Source organism: Melanerpes formicivorus, unplaced genomic scaffold, assembly GCF_026170545.1.
Source record: "Melanerpes formicivorus ecotype bairdi unplaced genomic scaffold, bMelFor1.0.p_v2 SCAF_36, whole genome shotgun sequence".
NCBI lineage: Eukaryota > Metazoa > Chordata > Aves > Piciformes > Picidae > Melanerpes > Melanerpes formicivorus.
Window position 1 is genome coordinate 7551115 of NW_027142388.1, and position 16694 is coordinate 7567808.

At 50.8% G+C, this 16694-nt stretch overlaps 1 protein-coding gene across 1 annotated transcript in view; it reads right to left on the reverse strand.

Annotated features, from left to right (window-relative positions):
• TMEM132B (transmembrane protein 132B) overlaps nt 1-14481 on the reverse strand; it is a 263337-nt gene extending 248856 nt beyond the window's left edge. Inside the window, exon 1 of the mRNA XM_068157430.1 lies at nt 14351-14481. Within this exon, the coding sequence (XP_068013531.1) occupies nt 14351-14435 (85 nt within the window). The 5' untranslated portion in view covers nt 14436-14481. The remainder of the gene's footprint in view (nt 1-14350) is intronic.
• Between the last annotated feature and the right edge of the window lie 2213 nt (nt 14482-16694).

A 16694-nucleotide genomic window follows, 5' to 3' on the forward strand; every position in this document is an offset into this window, starting at 1 on the left:
AAGAAAAGGAAGAAGGGGGGAAAGAAAAGGAAGAAGGGGGGAAAGAAAAGGAAGAAGGGGGGAAAGAAAAGGAAGAAGGGGGGAAAGAAAAGGAAGAAGGGGGAAAGAAAAGGAAGAAGGGGGAAAGAAATGGAAGAAGGGGGAAAGAAATGGAAGAAGGGGGAAAGAAATGGAAGAAGGGGGAAAGAAATGGAAGAAGGGGGAAAGAAATGGAAGAAGGGGGAAAGAAAAGGAAGAAGGGGGAAAGAAAAGGAAGAAGGGGGAAAGAAAAGGAAGAAGGGAAGGGTAACCCAAAGAAGGGGGGTGGGGAGGACCAAAGAAGGGGGGTGGGGAGGACCAAAGAAGGGTTTAAATACAGAAGGGGGAAAAAATAAGAAAAAAATGAGGGGAGGGGGTGCGAAAACAGGGGGCCAAAAAAGGAAGGGGGTGGGGAGAAAAAAAAAGGAAGGGGGGGGAAGGAAGGGAGGAAAGGAAGGAAGGGAGGAAGGGAGGGAAGGGAGGGAGGGAGGGAAGGAAGGGAGGGAGGGAGGGAAGGAAGGGAGGGAGGGAAGGAAGGGAGGGAGGGAGGGAGGGAAGGAAGGGAGGGAGGGAAGGAAGGGAAGGAGGGAGGGAGGGAAGGAAGGGAGGGAGGGAAGGAAGGGAAGGAGGGAGGGAGGGAAGGAGGGAGGGAGGGAAGGAGGGAGGGAGGGAAGGAGGGAAGAAAGGAAGGGAGGGAAGAAAGGAAGGGAGGGAAGAAAGGAAGGGAGGGAAGAAAGGAAGGGAGGGAAGAAAGGGGGGGGAGAGGGGAAGGGGAAGGATAAAAACGAGGGGGGAAACAAACCAAACACACAATCCTGGACTTTGTCATCTGAGGTAGTGCCTTTTTCACAACCAGATTAAAGTCCCTGAATATTATGGGGTTTGATAGAGAGACTGATACAGCCAAGCAGCTATAGCATGGCAACACACCTGCATAATACATCACCTTGAGAATGTATTGCTGTGAGATCTCTGATGATGACAACATTCACTGCCCGACTACCTGCGGCGAAGGAAAACATCCACTTGCCAAAAACGCTGCTGGTAATGAACAAGAGTTTCAGGGAGGAAAGAATGCCTCCAAAACCTTATGGCAGATACATGGTATCTGAAAAAACACAGGCAATCCATCCTTTCTTGTATCAGTTTTTATTTCGTTTGAGACAGCTTCTATAGGTCAAAAAGGAGAGGGAAAAGGCCCTGCAAACTCTGACCGCAGTAACGTGCTTTGTGTTTTGCCAGTGATCCACATTAAAGCAAAAACCTGCAGTATTTTGGGTGGTTTTTTTTGTAACACCAGGGGGCTGATTACTGTGAAATGATCTTAGGTTTCCCCACCAAGTGGACAGATGGATTGCTACTTTTGCAACTCCTTTTTTCTTCTTTTTTTTTTTTACAGTGCTGAATTCAGTTGTTGGTGAGAGCCTCCAGCCCAACACTCCCCAGCATCATCATTTCTCTCTTTGCACTCCCCAGCTCACTCCCCAGATGGAGGCTGGGATATAGAAGAGGTTCTCTGTAAGGCACAGGGCTGCACATGCACCCTCTGAGCCGAAGGATACACCACTGAAGCCCTGCACCTCTTTTGTGCCCATGCTGGGGCAGAGGGAATGGCACAGGCACCCCAGAGCCCCACACCTGGATTCTCGTGCCAAGAGATGGTGCAACAGAGAGAAACACCAACACTGGCAAGAGCAAAAATGAGATCTCTTCAGCATTCCAGTAAAGGAGCTGGAATTTAAAGCATCCTGCAAGGTGACAAGGAAATAAAAAACACAGCTGGAGAAAGCCAGGCTCCTTAACTAATTTTTTAAAAAGAAACGTTACCAAGTGGAAACTGAAACTCTTGCTGCCAACCACCACCCCTGCTACCCTGATGAACTCAGCCAGCCCATTCACCACAGAAAGAGGCTCGTGAAGGGTCACAAGCATTTTGGGTCTCTAGCCAGCAGCCATTGTATTCACAATCCATCATTCTCACAGGCAAAACACAGCTGGCTGGCAGAAGAACTTGAAAGCAACTCCTCATCGTGCAGGGAAGGGAACTGTTCATTCAGAAGATGCTTTGTAGGAACTGGTCCTCTGAGCAGACACTGCCTGCTCTGCCTGCTGTTGGGCATCATCCCACTGCAGCCCAGGGACTGCGATCCCTTTAAGATGAGGATGGGGAATGGGAGGAAACACTCGGTTTTAACTTCCTTGAATCAAAACCCTCATGAAAGGCTAACTCCCAGCCCCAGGAATGACTAAGCACAGAGCCAGGGAAGGCTGATGAAGGCAGCCACACAGTACACATTCCCAGATCCACACCAGCTCTGAAGGTATGCCATGCAGAAATGCTATTTCTGGGGGGAAAGCACAAGCCCAAATCTGAACATAAGGATCCAGTTCTTTAGCAAGCCACACAAACTGCCTACGAGTGCCATTTGTAAGCGATCCCATCCATCCATATCTCCAGCTGATGCACAGACAGCAATATATGGGTCAATAATAGTTTATCTAAAGATGTGTCAACCCATCTCTCATCTGTTCTCAGACAAACCTTTCACAATAGCCACTTACTTTAACCCTGAATTATCCGCCTCTGCTCATCTTCAGGGAGAAGCAGCGCAACAGAGAAAGAAGCAGGCAGTTCCCCGTGATCTGAAAGCTCACTTTCTAAATCAAATCAATTTTTCTAACGTAATTTGCCTAATCTAAATCACTGACCCATGCATTTTCTCACAATCCTCTGACAAGAGCCGCACCAATTGAAGCACAGCTAAAATGCTCCAACCAGACCAATTCATAGAAGTCTTTAGAGGAATTCTTTCATCGCTGTAATTAATTCTTTAAGTACCACAGTGGGATGCTCTGAATTCAAACCCAGTCCAAGGAGTAATGATTATACTAATGGGAGAAGCTGTGCAGTAAATAAATGCAAGTGCCCTGCTGAAAGAGATCGTTTTCAATAGGAGACTGCCATTCAGGGAGATAACTGTGTTTTGGAGATAATAACTCAGATGATGAAGTCCCACAGACTGGAATCTGACACAGCAGTTTGCAGACCTTGCACACCTAAACTGAGACAAGCATTTTGACAGATGCCCATTAGAACCTGGGCTGCTCCTGTTCTCAGCCCTTCATTCCCAACAGCCATTGCCATTGCTTCAGATGTGGGTCCTCATAGCCAGCTGAAAGATCAGCAATATAGAGTTGATACAGTTTGGCCAGCTACAGACCCCCTCCTCACCTAACCTTCAGCTAGGGCTCAGCATTGGCCATGAACTGGGACCAGCTGGAAGAGCTGCAGTTTACAGCAGCTTTTTAAGCACATCAGACTGCAGGCATGTGGGAGGGCTGAGAACTCTTGAGCCATAACCAAAGCACTGCTCGTGTTAAACGAGGCTCATTGTTGGGGCACATGCAAGCATCTTGTGGCCAAGGCCCTTGCCAGGGAACACAGGGAGCCCAGCTGCTGACAGACACTTGGACCTGGCATTATTGGCACCAACAGCCATGGCAGGGCTAGTGGAGACTGCAGTGCAGCAAGCGAGAAAGTGTGGGAACAGAGAACTTAGGGGAGCTTGGGGAACCATCTGAAAGTTGTCTGGTTGGTGTAAGAGCCAAACCAATGACTTCTCCTTGATTTTCCCTTTTTGTTATTTGGCTAAATGTAATAAAGTTTTCCAATGCATTTAATGTGTTGGGCTGCAATATGCTCAGGGAAAGGGAGGAAAATGTTTTAACTGTGGATGAACAGGGTGCTTTGACAAAACACAGATGAAGCTGCAACCAGGATTTGATACTCAAATGCCCACATCCCACTGGACTTACAGTAGACATCAGCAATCCCCTCACAACACCAATAGTGTTGCAAATATGAAGGGGTTTGTGGAGAAATCAGGCATACAACACAGGGTTTAAAAGGGCACATCTGAAGAACAGCTCCTCGGTGCAACCCATGAAGAGAGGTCCCCAGTCACCATGGGCTCTGTCACACCAGAGGTGACAGAGTTGGCACTGTGGGCTGGGCTCTGCCCTGTAGACACTCTTTGATTTTAGCAATAAATTTCTGCTGAAGACTTCCTGTGACAGTTTCAGCAGGCTAGGGCAAATCACACTCAACAGGAGGAGTTAATTTAGCCCTTCCCTAGCATAATTTACAGCACTCAGTCTTGCAATACCAACTCTGGGGCACCCTGAGGGAGCCCAAACATCCATCCACATGCCTCAGCAGTGCCCAGAATGGGGCTTGGAGATGTCAAACAGTTCAGCCAGTAAATTGAGCCAGGGCTGAGACATGGAGGAAGCACCGAGCAGCACTTTGTACACCAAGGCCAAAAGACTGGCCACGTCACCTCACCAACCCAGCATCCAAGGTGAGCTTCCCTCCTCAAAGAGCAGCAGCAAAACCAAATTCAGTTGTCTACAAAACATAACCCCAGAACCCAGCTTCATCCAACACCTCTGCTCTTCCTGCCAGCAGGGCTTTAGGCATGGGACTGCTGTGCTGTTTCTCCTCATGGGAACAACAAAACATGGAATGTTATTTTTCTTCCCTTGATGTGGGGAAGGTTGTGGATGTGGTCTACCTGGACTTCAGCAAGGCCTTTGATACCATTCCCCACAGCAAACTCCTGGCCAAACTGTCAGCCCTTGGCTTGGACAGCAGCACTCTGTGCTGGGTTAGGAACTGGCTGGAGGGCCGTGCCCAGAGAGTGGTGGTGAATGGTGCCACATCCAGCTGGCAGCCAGTCACTAGTGGTGTCCCCCAGGGATCAGTGTTGGGCCCCCATCATGTTCAATAGCTTTATTGATGATCTGGGTGAGGGGATTGAGTCCATCATCAGTAAATTTGCAGATGACACCAAGTAGGGAGCAGGTGTTGATCAGTTAGAGGGTAGAAGGGCTCCCCAGAGGGACCCTCAACAGGCTGGGCAGATGGGTAGAGTCCAACAGGATGGCATTCAACAAGTGCAAGTGCTGAGTGCGGCACTTTGGTCACAACAACCCCATGCAGTGCTACAGGCTGGGGTAGGAGTGGCTGGAAAGCAGCCAGGCAGAAAGGGACCTGGGGGTGCTGCTTGACAGCTGGCTGAACACAAGCCAGCAGTGTGCCCAAGAAGGCCAATGGCATCCTGGCCTGCATCAGAAATAGTGTAGCCAGCAGAAGCAGGGAAGTCATTGTGCCCCTGGACTCAGCACTGGTTAGGCCACACCTTGAGTACTATGTCCAGTTCTAGGCTCCTCAATTTAAGAAGGACATTCAGACTCTTGAATGTGTCCAGAAAAGGGCAATGAGGCTGGGGAGAGGCCTCAAGCACAAACCCTACCAAGGAGAGGCTGAGGGAGCTGGGGTTGCTTAGCCTGGAGAAGAGGAGGCTCAGGGGAGACCTTATTGCTGTCTACAACTACCTGAAGGGAGGTTGTAGACAGGTGGGGGCTGGTCTCTTCACCCAGCCAATCAGCACCAGAACAAGAGGACACAGTCTCAAGCTGTGCCAGGGTAGGTTTAGGCTTGAGGTGAGGAGAAAGTTCTTCACAGAGGGAGTTGTTAGCCATTGGAATGTGCTGCCCAGGGTGGTGGTGGAGTCATCATCCTTGGAGGTGTTCAAAAAGGGATTGGACATGGCACTTGACACCATGGTTTAGTCAGGAGGTGCTGGGTGACAGGTTGGACTTGATCTTTGAGGCCTTTTCCAACCTTGTTGATTCTATGAGAGAGCAGAGACCATGTCTTCCATGGTGCCCACTCTCTTCTCTAAAGCACTTTGAGATATACAGATGGAACAATGATGAATGATTAACATTTGAAAAGAAAAAAAGAAGAAAAAAGAAAAAGATTGCCTCAATTGCCATAAAATTCTTCTGATTTTCCCTTGCTTGTTTTCCCTCTTTAATGGAGATGAGCCTATTTTTGCACCAATACTCATGCTAATAACTTCCAATGGGCTACTCCTAAGCAAAAGACAGAAAATGAGCAACAGAGCTGCATTAAAATAAAAAAAAAAGGGGGGGGGGGGGGGAGGAAGGAAACCTTTGTATATTAATTCTCATAGCTGTCAGAGATGAGGACTTAATAATGTTAGTAACTAAGCTACTCCATTATTTCCAAACACCTTGGAGGAGAATGTCTTAGTGGGAGATGAACTAGATAGTGAGACTGTAACTGCTTTCTGAGTACCTTCCTACCATGACACTTTCAGAGCATAATCTATGGCTCATCACCATGTGCATTTCAAGTCCTTGCCCTTTATTCTCCAAATAACCTCCAACTGTAAATGTATTTACATGCCAGGCCCAGCTCCTCCTTCTAAGCATTTCCCACTCACTCTTTAACCATTTGTCCTTGTTTTGCAGATTTGCCTGGGTTCAGTTTTGGATGGGTGATAAGGATGGAAAGTTGTGGATTCAGGTCATCCAATAAATGATGGAACAAAGCAGAGAAGAAAAAACGTAGGCGGAATATGGCAGAGGTCTAATAGGCTGTGAAGCACTCTGCCAAGGGAAGCAGCAGAAGTCCTGCTGCCTGCATCACTGAAAATCAGCCACGCGCAGGAACAGACTGTACCGAACAGCCATCAGGAATGGGAAAGGCAGCTTATTCACCAACTTTTCCAGCTCTGATTCCCAGGATTTGGGGATGGCTGAGGCAAGCTCGCCTCATGCTTGCCCTGACACAGCTTTGCTGCTTCCAGAGGGCTTTTACCATCCTCTCTACATGCCTCTGTTGCAATGTTTTAAAAGCCTGTTTCATTGTGTGGCTCTGAGTTGTGTCCTTTTTACACTCAAGGAAAGACAATCAAGACCTTCTGTATTTATTGGTCTTCTACCCCCAGCTCTCTGAGTGCCTTTCAAAACCTCCATTGACATTTCAGGTTGCCCTAGCCCCTCAAAATCATAGTATCATAGTATCATTCAGGGTTGGAAGGGACCACAAGGATCATCTAGTTCCAACCCCCCCTGCCATGGGCAGGCACACCCCACACTAGATCAGGCTGGCCAGAGCCTCGTCCAGCCTGGGCTTAAACACCTCCAGGGACAGGGCCTCAGGGCTGATGGCTGTTGTCTCTCACCACACCAGGCACTCGTACCAGCTAGGGATGTGCCCCATGCACACATCCAGACCAGCTCCTTCTAAAACTCACCTTGGACTTGCTCCTTTTCCAATCAAAAATTTGGGTACCGAAGACAGTCATCAGCTACCGACTATATGCTGAGTTTCTAATTGCTGCTTGTTGCATAGAAACCTGCTCCATCTGCTCAAGGGTTCCCTTTTAGAGTGCATGGACTCTTGTCTTTTTTTGGTGTAAGTTTCATTTTTTTTTTTTTCCCTTCTTCTTTTGCACTGCAGCAGAAATGTTTGTTTCAAGAGCTGCAGCCTCCATTAAGCAGCCCTCCTTCCCCAAGGTGGCAAAGGTCTTGCTGATAAGCAAAAGCTGTGGCTAATTGACAACAGCTCCTAAATTGAGATACAAAATAGCTGTGTCTGTCACTCACACAAACAGCTGGCTTCGGCAGTCCAACCGCTAGATAATGTAAACCAATTCATTTTTCTGACTCCAGGAAGATCCTTTATGAAAGGAATTGAAGTCTCCGGTGCTACAGAGCCATGCCCTGATCATTCCTGCAGTTTAAAAATCTATAAGTAACATAAACCCTGTTTCCCTCCCCTACTCTCCCAATCAGAAAAACTAGATTTACATCACCTGCTGGCAGGTTTATTAGAGGGCCCACAAGCTGATAAAGTCCTGTGCGCCAGCCCTCTGCACTCCATGGGAAATCAATCTCGGCTTTGCCATCTGCTTTTGAAATGTTCCCACACAAGCAAAACACAAAACCCCCAAAGATATTTGCACCTCTAATTTAATCTTCTGAAGGAGTTTATTTCTTGGGTAATGAGGATGACATTTTCCCCCTCTCTAGCAGAAATGCTTTTGCTTTCCAAGCTGATTTCCTCCAGAGCTTGCTCAGCCCATGACCAAACTCTCTCAATATTGCATATTTAAGGCATGTTACCCCAGTGCAGAGAAATAGGCTTAGGATAGGGAGAGCTGCTTGGCCAGAAGCACTATCTCCCACACCATTCAGGGGGAATACCATCTTTGGAGCTTCCCAAATCCCTTGGCTGGGCCAGAATAAGAGGTTTAGTCCCTGCTGCTTCATTTTGCCCCAGTTGGAATTGCATCAGTGGGGCTATTCCAGCATTTCTTTCCACCCAGGGCAGTTTTGTGTCACTGTCATTGATGTCAGGCCAGAGCTGCCTAACAGGTGCTTTTACGCCATTCCTTCCCATAACCATCTCTCTGGTCCCTTCACAGCCTTTAACCTGAAGGCAGCATGCTTGCCTTGGGGCAGGAATACAAGGCCATGCAACAGAGGAGCCCCAAACACCCTCTTTCCAAGATTTAGCACCTCTGTCACCAGAAATTCATCTTTCTGCCATTGCTGGTCTCCTCCTCCACCACAGGAAAAGCAATGGGGTGGAGCAGCTCTCTGGGGCCAGTTGGTGCAGGCATGGCAAGATGAGCAGAGCTGGTTTACACAGTTTCCATTTAGCCTACTCAGCAGATGGCAGCCTCGTGGAAACCCAGGTGCTCCTGACTACCCTTTACCCCTTCAGGGCATCCCTCTGCTTCTCACCTGACTACCAGCACTATCATAAGGGGGTGGGGGTGGGGAAATCAGGAAAAAAAAAACAGAGTTAAAAATCAAATGCTACACTTCATTTTTCTCTCCTTGCCTGAAGTTGCAAGAGCGGAGATCAGATGTAATCACCCCTTTTAAAATCATCTCCTATGACAGGCAAATTGATCAAGTGGGGAGGCTGGGCTGCTTTTGAGCTTGAGCAAACTGATTTTCTGTGAAAGATGGTGTTTACCTTGCCTCTAGATAGCCTGCTGAAATATGCATATTTTGGGGGGCCATTTTATCACCAAAATTTAGGAAGAAAAAGCATTTCAGGAAAAAAAAAAATGAAAGGAAAAAAAAGAGAGAAAAAAAGAAAGTATGCTCGAATCTGGAGCACACACATCATAAATTCATGAAGCTTTCTGAATGCTGTCAGAAACAAACACGTTTATGTAAACCAAGAAAAGCTGAAGGGTGCTTTAAGAGAATTTCTGGAGAACAGGGAAGGAATGTTAATATTTACATTGCACCTGAGACTCAAGTTCATCACTCAAGGTCCTGTGCAAACAGGGGAGTCCTTCCACACTGAATTTGCACATGCTGCCTGGAGTGTCTGCAGTGGATGGTACTTCCATGGAGGGGAATGGAAACACCCATGGAAAGCCAAGCACAGAGCAATCCCTGTCCACCCTGCAAGTTATCTCTTTGCTCATAATTCCTGCCTGCCCATCCTCACATGGGAAGAGCTTCCTCTGAAATGCCAGCTGAGAAACTGCAGACAGCATGAAATCGAAGCATCTTCCACGACATCTAGAGCACTACATGGCAACTCGCACTCCTCAGCCTCCACGGCACTTCAACGCGAGAGGATTTGACAGCGGCAGTCAGGCAAGCGCCTCTGACACCATGGCATGCCAGCACATCAGCTGAGCCACCGACAGGGGGAAGTGCTAATGCTATGCCAACAAATCAAGTCACTGCTTGTCATTAACAAGCATTAGTTATGTTTAGGCAGGGCGAGAAGGGGGAAATCAAGTTCAGAGGATTTAATTTGCTGAGCTGACAGTATTTATTTCAGTGGGCTGGCTTCTCAGTCAGTGGGAGGTTTGTTAAGGCCGGAACATTTTCATTTTGCCTGCGCTTCCCACAGGAGGCAGGAGACTGCCACCTCCCCTTTGCTTCCCAGTCAAGGAGGACCTCTGAGACAGGACAGAGTTATAGCCACGTGCATTGAGCAAGACGTATTGCTTGGCGAAGCCACCCCTCCCTTGTGGCACAATGCCTGCTTCTTATCACCCTCAACTGCTGTGGCTAGGAAGAACAGTACTATGAGTTGTCATAACCCAACACCATGCATTGTGTTATTGTGAGTAACGATGCCCTTTGCTTCCTCTATCCTTCAGCAAAGGGACCTTCCTGGGACAGCAGCCAGCATGAGTCTCCTGAGCAGCCTGGCTTCCTACCACATTAATGAGGAGCTGCAGAGAAGGGCAGTAGGACCCCAAGTCAGGGTGGGGTCACCAAGAGAGAAATCTCCATCTCATTGGCACCAATGGCAAAACCCTACACAGCATAAAGTCCATAGCCCAAACCATTGCCTTGGCCCATGGCACATAGATAGGCTCCAGGCTCTTTGAAAAACAGGAGTCCTGGCTCAGATGCTGTGCACACCAGACATCTGCCTGGGCTCAGACTTACCAAATCCACAATGGCAAATCCATTCCAGCAATTAAATGAATGTGATATGATAAATCAATAAATCCTTGATCTCAAAATCCATCCTGAGGCACAAATTGTGTCCCAGTCTCAGCAACCCTCCGCTCTGACCTACAGCTGCTCCTGGGCTCATACCTTCCTCACCATACTAAGCTGCTTTAAACACAGAGATAATAGGACCTGGAGAGAGTCTTGGAGCAAGTCCTGGAGCGTCTATCATCCCCAGTCATAAAATACAGCAAATTAATTGCACTTCATTGATTTTTATTTTTTTTTTAATGTAACTGTTTTGGCATTCAGACCTCAGGAGACTCTATTGATCAGCCAGCAAGTCAGGTGTCAGTGAGTGGAGCTTTGCAACCAAGCCTGGCAAATTGAAGAAAATAATCAAAACCCCAGAAGAGCAAGCAATGTGAACTTCCCCACTGCAAAGATTCAAAGGAGGCTGCAGTACCAGTGACAGATTCCTGAAGTAAAAATGCCATGCACAAGTCACACAGTTGCCTCCCGTGTTCCCAGAGAGCCCAGTGCCAATTGCAGCAGCGCTGCATAAATCCAGAGCAGCTTCACCCACTTCAGAGGAGCTGCTTGAGATTTATACTGATGGGAAGTAAAATCAGAATATCTGAAAGACATTGCTCTAATGGGTGCTGGAGCAAGAACCAGTAAAATAATTTCAGACCCCTCCCTCCACCCCACTATCCCTCAAATCACATCACTTTGGACAGTCAGTGCATGAAACGTTGAGATCTGTGCTAACATGGGGGAAATAACCTACATTTCAACAGTTTGTACGGCCACATTCTGCACATCTATTGTACAGCTGATAATACAGGTCCTTTGGTTTTGTTCCTGAAGAGCCTCTGCATAAGAAGTGCCTCCATATTATGTAGAGTGATACAGGGACACATCATAAAATAAGCATAATGTCTCTCCACCCACACCTCCCTGGAGCCACAGTCTAAAAGCAATTCACAGGTCCTTCCTGGCGCACGGATCGCGACAGCCCGAGCACATCTCACAGGGGCTGAAGTCGTTGGTTTGTTCAATAAGCTTTGCACGCCCCCATCCCCACGCTGCCATAACCCCCCACCCTCAGCAGCCAGCCCCACGCTCCCAGGGCTGCTCCAGTCTGCATGCTGCTGCAGGGAGCAATATGGCACCAGGCAAGAAAACAAAATATTCAGGTAATTTCTCCAGGTCACTCACAGGATACCTATTGCTATAACCTCAGAGACAGCTCTGCTGCCAGCAAGGAAGGCGGCCAAAACCCCTGTGTAGATGCCAGTAACAAACAGGGGCCTGCTGCCAGCAAGAGACATCCTCAAGCTCGGCGTGAGCGGCCCTTGGCTGCCAAACACACACGCACACCCTCTGCTCACAGCCACACGCACGCCAGCAGCCAGACTGACAGAGACCCGGGGACAGGAGAGTGATCTCTTAATTGGACCTTCACAAAGCTGTTTAAGGGACCTGCATGACAGGAGAACAAATGCCACCTGCTTTGAAGAGGCTGGAGGAACTCAGCCAGGTGCACCTCTGGTCCCCAAAACACAGCCTGCCTAGAGCCAGCCCCAGCAAGGGGGAAGGGAGTAAAGGCAAATAAATAGAGAGAAGTGGCAAGTGCCCAACATTCCCGTCTGTGTGAGCTGGGAGCTTTGCAGAGATGGCAGCACTACCGCATGACTCATGCAGGTGTCTCTCCCTCTGCAACAACCCAAACCAAGATGTGGTTCATTAACCCCTGTCATCCAGAGGAAAAAGGCAACTGAGAGCACAGTGAGCCTCAGGGAGGTTTGCACAGCCCCCAGGGGAGGCGTTCCCGGCCACTGCTGCCACTCGCCTCTTTCGGAAGAGCTTCCCGAGATTTCAGAAGAGGTTTTCCCCAAACCCCTTCTCCATACGTGGACACGGGTGTAGCCCTCGCTAGGGGTGGGACAGGGCAGGGGCTGCACTCTGCTGAGAAAGGAAAGGGGTGCTGCAGCCTGGAAAGGGGAGAGAGATGCAGGCTGGGCATGGATTCATTACCCACAGCTGGAGCTGAAAGCACGCAGCGAGTTCCTGAGGCAGTGTGAAGGGAGGCATCGGGAGAACAGGGGAGAGGGATGGGTACGATGGCAGGTTTGCAGCCACGAACTGTTTGAAAGTGGGTTTCCATATGTTTAAGCGCTCAGAGCACTGGAAGAATTACACCCACAACCCAATCTCACCATGGTAGCTACCCACACAGGAGGAGAAGGGAGGGGGCAATATCAGAGAAGAGATTATCATTAATATGTCAAAGCAATAAAAAAAAAAAAAAAAAACCACCAAGAAAAAAAAAATAGAAAACCTGCTCCTTTGCTGCTCTCAACTCTCTCCTCAAATAAAAGGAGAGCTTTGGGAGTACAGGGCATCACACTGGGAACAGAAAGCCCCAGCTCTGCTTGGGCAGTATGATCCCACAGGCAGCTCAACCAGAGCTCAATGCCCAACTCCTCACAGTCTGCACCCCACTTTCTGTACCCTGCACCCCATACCTTGCCTCCCAGTCCCCATGTTCTGCTCAACAGGATTTGCAGGTGACCCCATGGCTGCACACACCCCAGGGGAAGGAGGGAGCTGGAGCGCAGGAGCAAGCGGCGCTTTTTTGTAGTAAGCAGAGCAAGACCCCCTTCTGTCCGTCGTCTGTCCCCAGGGCTGATGCCTCCTTCTGGGCGAACTGTTCCTACCGTCCCCGTAGGGACCTTTACTGAAAAGCATCCCTATCACAATGCATTCCCTGTGCCCTCCCCAGGAACGACAGCTGCTGCTGTTCTCCTTCCCATAGCTGACTCCTTTTTCAGCTAAAATTCTCACATTTCGGCAGATTTCTAAACCTCAGTGAAGTCACCCCAGCAGCCCAGGCTCTGCACTACGGCCAAACGCCAGCGCTGTCCCGAGCAGCAGCAAAGGGAAACGAACCGCTGAGCAACTTCAGCACCAATGCACCTTAATTAATCTGCTTTTAACAACGCTATTTATTAAGGACAACATCTACCAGGGAGAGAAGGAGAACGTGCGAGGAGAGTCCTGCAAAGACTTTCCCATGGGCAGAGCTTGGGTTTGGCAGCCTAGGAGCCAGCTTTTCCCCAGCAAACACCAGCAACTGGGACCCAAAAAGCTGTTCCCGAGTTCAGCTGGGATCGGGGTGGGGGAAACAAACAGAAAAACAAAAGGGGAGGGGGGAGGGGGCGGGAAGTGCTCCCAGCTGCGCTCTCCCAAGCCACAGGCTGCTGCTGCCTCGCAGCTGGCCGCAGTTAAGGAATCCCAGCCCAGCTCACCTAAGGGCCTGATCCTACCCTCCGCCAGCCCAGGGAAACCCACTCCCCTCATAATTAAGCTAGTGAAAAGCGGCACAAGTATTATTTTACCGGAGGTTTAACTCCTGTATATCTTTTTCCCTCCATCCAAGGATAGTGAGAGGAGACAAACGGCAGCAGGGACGGAGATCGGGTAGGGTCGGGAGCCCCGTGGGAAGTCCTAAAGCCCTACGACCCTTCCCTGCCTCCCAGCGCTCCAGATAAAACAAACTTTTCCATTTTCCCCTCAACCCAGCAACAACCCTATGGCAGTGGCCAGAGCCGCGGGGCCGCCCCCGCGCAGAGGGCCGGGACCCTGCAAGACGCGTGGGGCCGAGACTGGGGGGCCACGCACCCCGGGTGGCCACTGTGGACGCAACACGGGGGCTGCGGCTGTAGAGATGGATGGGGACAACTTTGTGAGCCCAAGAGATCGGAATCTACGAGTGTCCCATCCGCGGGTGCGCAGAGAGGTTCGGAGCGCGCCGGAGTGGGGGTGGGGGGCTCGGCCGCCCTCCGCGGCCACGTCGGTAGGAGGACTGGGAAAGGGGCAACAGCCGCAAATAAAAACAAGGAAAGAAAAGAAATAACACTGAAAAGTGTGCTTACTTAAAAAAAAATAAATAAACAAAAAAATAAAAGGGATAAAGCCCGAAGCCCGGGGCCGCGGATCCGGGGGTTACCTCGGCACAGGAGCAGCAGCGGCGCCAGGAGCAGCGCGGGGCCCCGGGAGAGCATCCTCTTTGTTCCATGCCCAGAAGTAGTCATGGTGCTGATTTATTTGGAGAGGGGCGGCTTAACGGGGCGGGGGGGTGTCGTGGTGGTGCGTTTAACCACTCCCCCCGCGCCTGCCCGCTCCGCGGCTCCGTCCGGCGGCACCGGGTGCCCCGCAGAAGGGAGGAGGGAGGGAGGGAAGAAAAGGGGTGTCCCCTCTCCCCCACCAGCCCCACGCTCACCGCCGCCCCCGCCACATCGCCGCCCCGGGGGGACGAGGGGGGGGGCTGGCAACCGGTGCCGCCGCCGCGGCTGCAGCAACAGCAGCAGCAGCAGCGCTCCCCCGGGGCAGCCGGGCGCTGTGCCGGGGGCTGCGGCGGCGCGGACAGACGGCCCAGCTGGGTCTGGGGCGGCGCCGCCCAGCTCACCTGAGGGGAGAACGAGCAGCCCCCGCGTGGCGGGGGCAGCTGCCACCACCTGGGCTCGTGGCTCGCGCTAACCGGAGCGGGGCCACAGAGCAAGGGGCAGGGGCAGGTAGATGCCCTGTGCGCCCTTCTTCTGCGCAAACACGCATCACCAGCATCCCCTCCCTGTCGGCGGCCCGGAGAAGTTTCTCATCCCCGCTGGGCTAGGTCTCGCCTGAGGCCGGTGCGCCTCGGGGCCGGGTCGGTACCCTCCGAACGGGCGGCGGGACTGGGGAGGAGGGGAGGGTTCCCCTCGCGGCAGCGGAGCGCGGGGAAGAGCGCGGCTCCCCCCTCGTGGCCGCCGCCGTCAGTGCTGCAGCGGCAGGACGGAGACACGGGCACGCGGGGATGCAAAGAGCTGGTTCGGGGCGGCGCAAACGGGCGTGCAAAAAGCTGGCACGGGGCGTGCTAAGAGCAGGTGCGGGGGTGTGCAAGGGCGGACAGAGGAGCGCGCACAGGGCGTCCCAAGAGGCGTGCAGAGCTGCTTGCAAAGGGCTATGCAGGGGGTACACAAAGAGCATCCCAAAGGATGTGAGAAGGGACGAGGGCAGGACTTTGCAGGGGGCATTCCAAGAGGTGAGCGGTGGGAGTGGACACGGAAGCTCAATGAGGTGTGCAGCTGCCACCGGGAGCACGCACGGGGGGGTGTTGCGCAGACCCCACCAGGCAGCACTGGCCCCACAAATGCAGGTGAGGAAGCAGCTCTTGAGCAGTATGGAGGTGAAGGACTTAGAGGTGTCAGGTAATGAAAAAGTCAACATGAGCCGGCAATGTGTGCTTGCAGCTCAAAAGGCCAGCCTGGGGTCCAAGAGGACGAAGGAAGTGATTCTGCCACCTCTACTCTGCTCTCCTGAGACCCCACCTGGAGCACTCTGTCCAGTTCTGGTGCCCCTGGCATAAGAGGCACATCAAACTGCTGGAGGGGTCCAGAGGAGGACCACAAAGATGATGAGAAGGCTGGAGCACCTCCCCTGTGAGGACAGGATGAGAGAGTTGGGGCTGTTCAGCCTGGAGAAAAGATGGCTCAGGGGAGACCTTATAGGGACCTCCCTGTACCTGAAGGGGGCTTACAAGAAAGCTGGAAAGGGACTTTTGGCAAGGGCCTGTAGTGATAGGACAAGGGAGAAAAGCTTTAAGCTTGAGGAGGGGAGATTTAGAGTGGATGTTAGGAAGAGATAGAGTGAGGGTGGTAAGACACTAGAATGGGTTGCCTGGGGAAGTCGTCAGTGCCCTCTCCCTGGAAGTGTTCAGGGCCAGGTTGGATGAGGCCTTGTGCATCCTGATCTAGTGGGAGATGTTCCTGCCTGTGGCAAGGAGGTTGGGACTAGATGTTCTCTAAGGTCCCTTCCAGCCTAAACCATTCTGTGAATCTATGAATCACCTTAACTGGGGCTTTAATTAGGAATCCAAGTGCTACCCATCTGCTGTACCCTCTACCCTCAGATCCAAAAATAACCTGCTCCTGGAAAAAGTATTTCACTGAAAATAAAACATCAGCCCTCTAAGAGCTGGGAGCTGTTACTGTCAGTGTAGCAAAACCAGTGGGGTTGGGAAAGGAGAGCAAAAACTAAACCCCATCCCCTTGGGTTCTTCCACAGTTTTGCAAACATGTCTCTGAGCTTGACTTTTTTTTCCCCTCCTTGCATAAACAAGCTTTTATGTAGTACTTGCTGTAATCTTGTTTGCTTCCATAACCACTCCTATGAATGTCATAAAAAATTTAAGTCTAATATTTTACCACTCCACACAAACAGAAACTTGAATAAATGCTTATCTTGTACATAGGGAAATGTTGTCTGGTGGCATGAGAGCCATGCACACAGAAATCATGCTCAGGCTGGAGGAACTG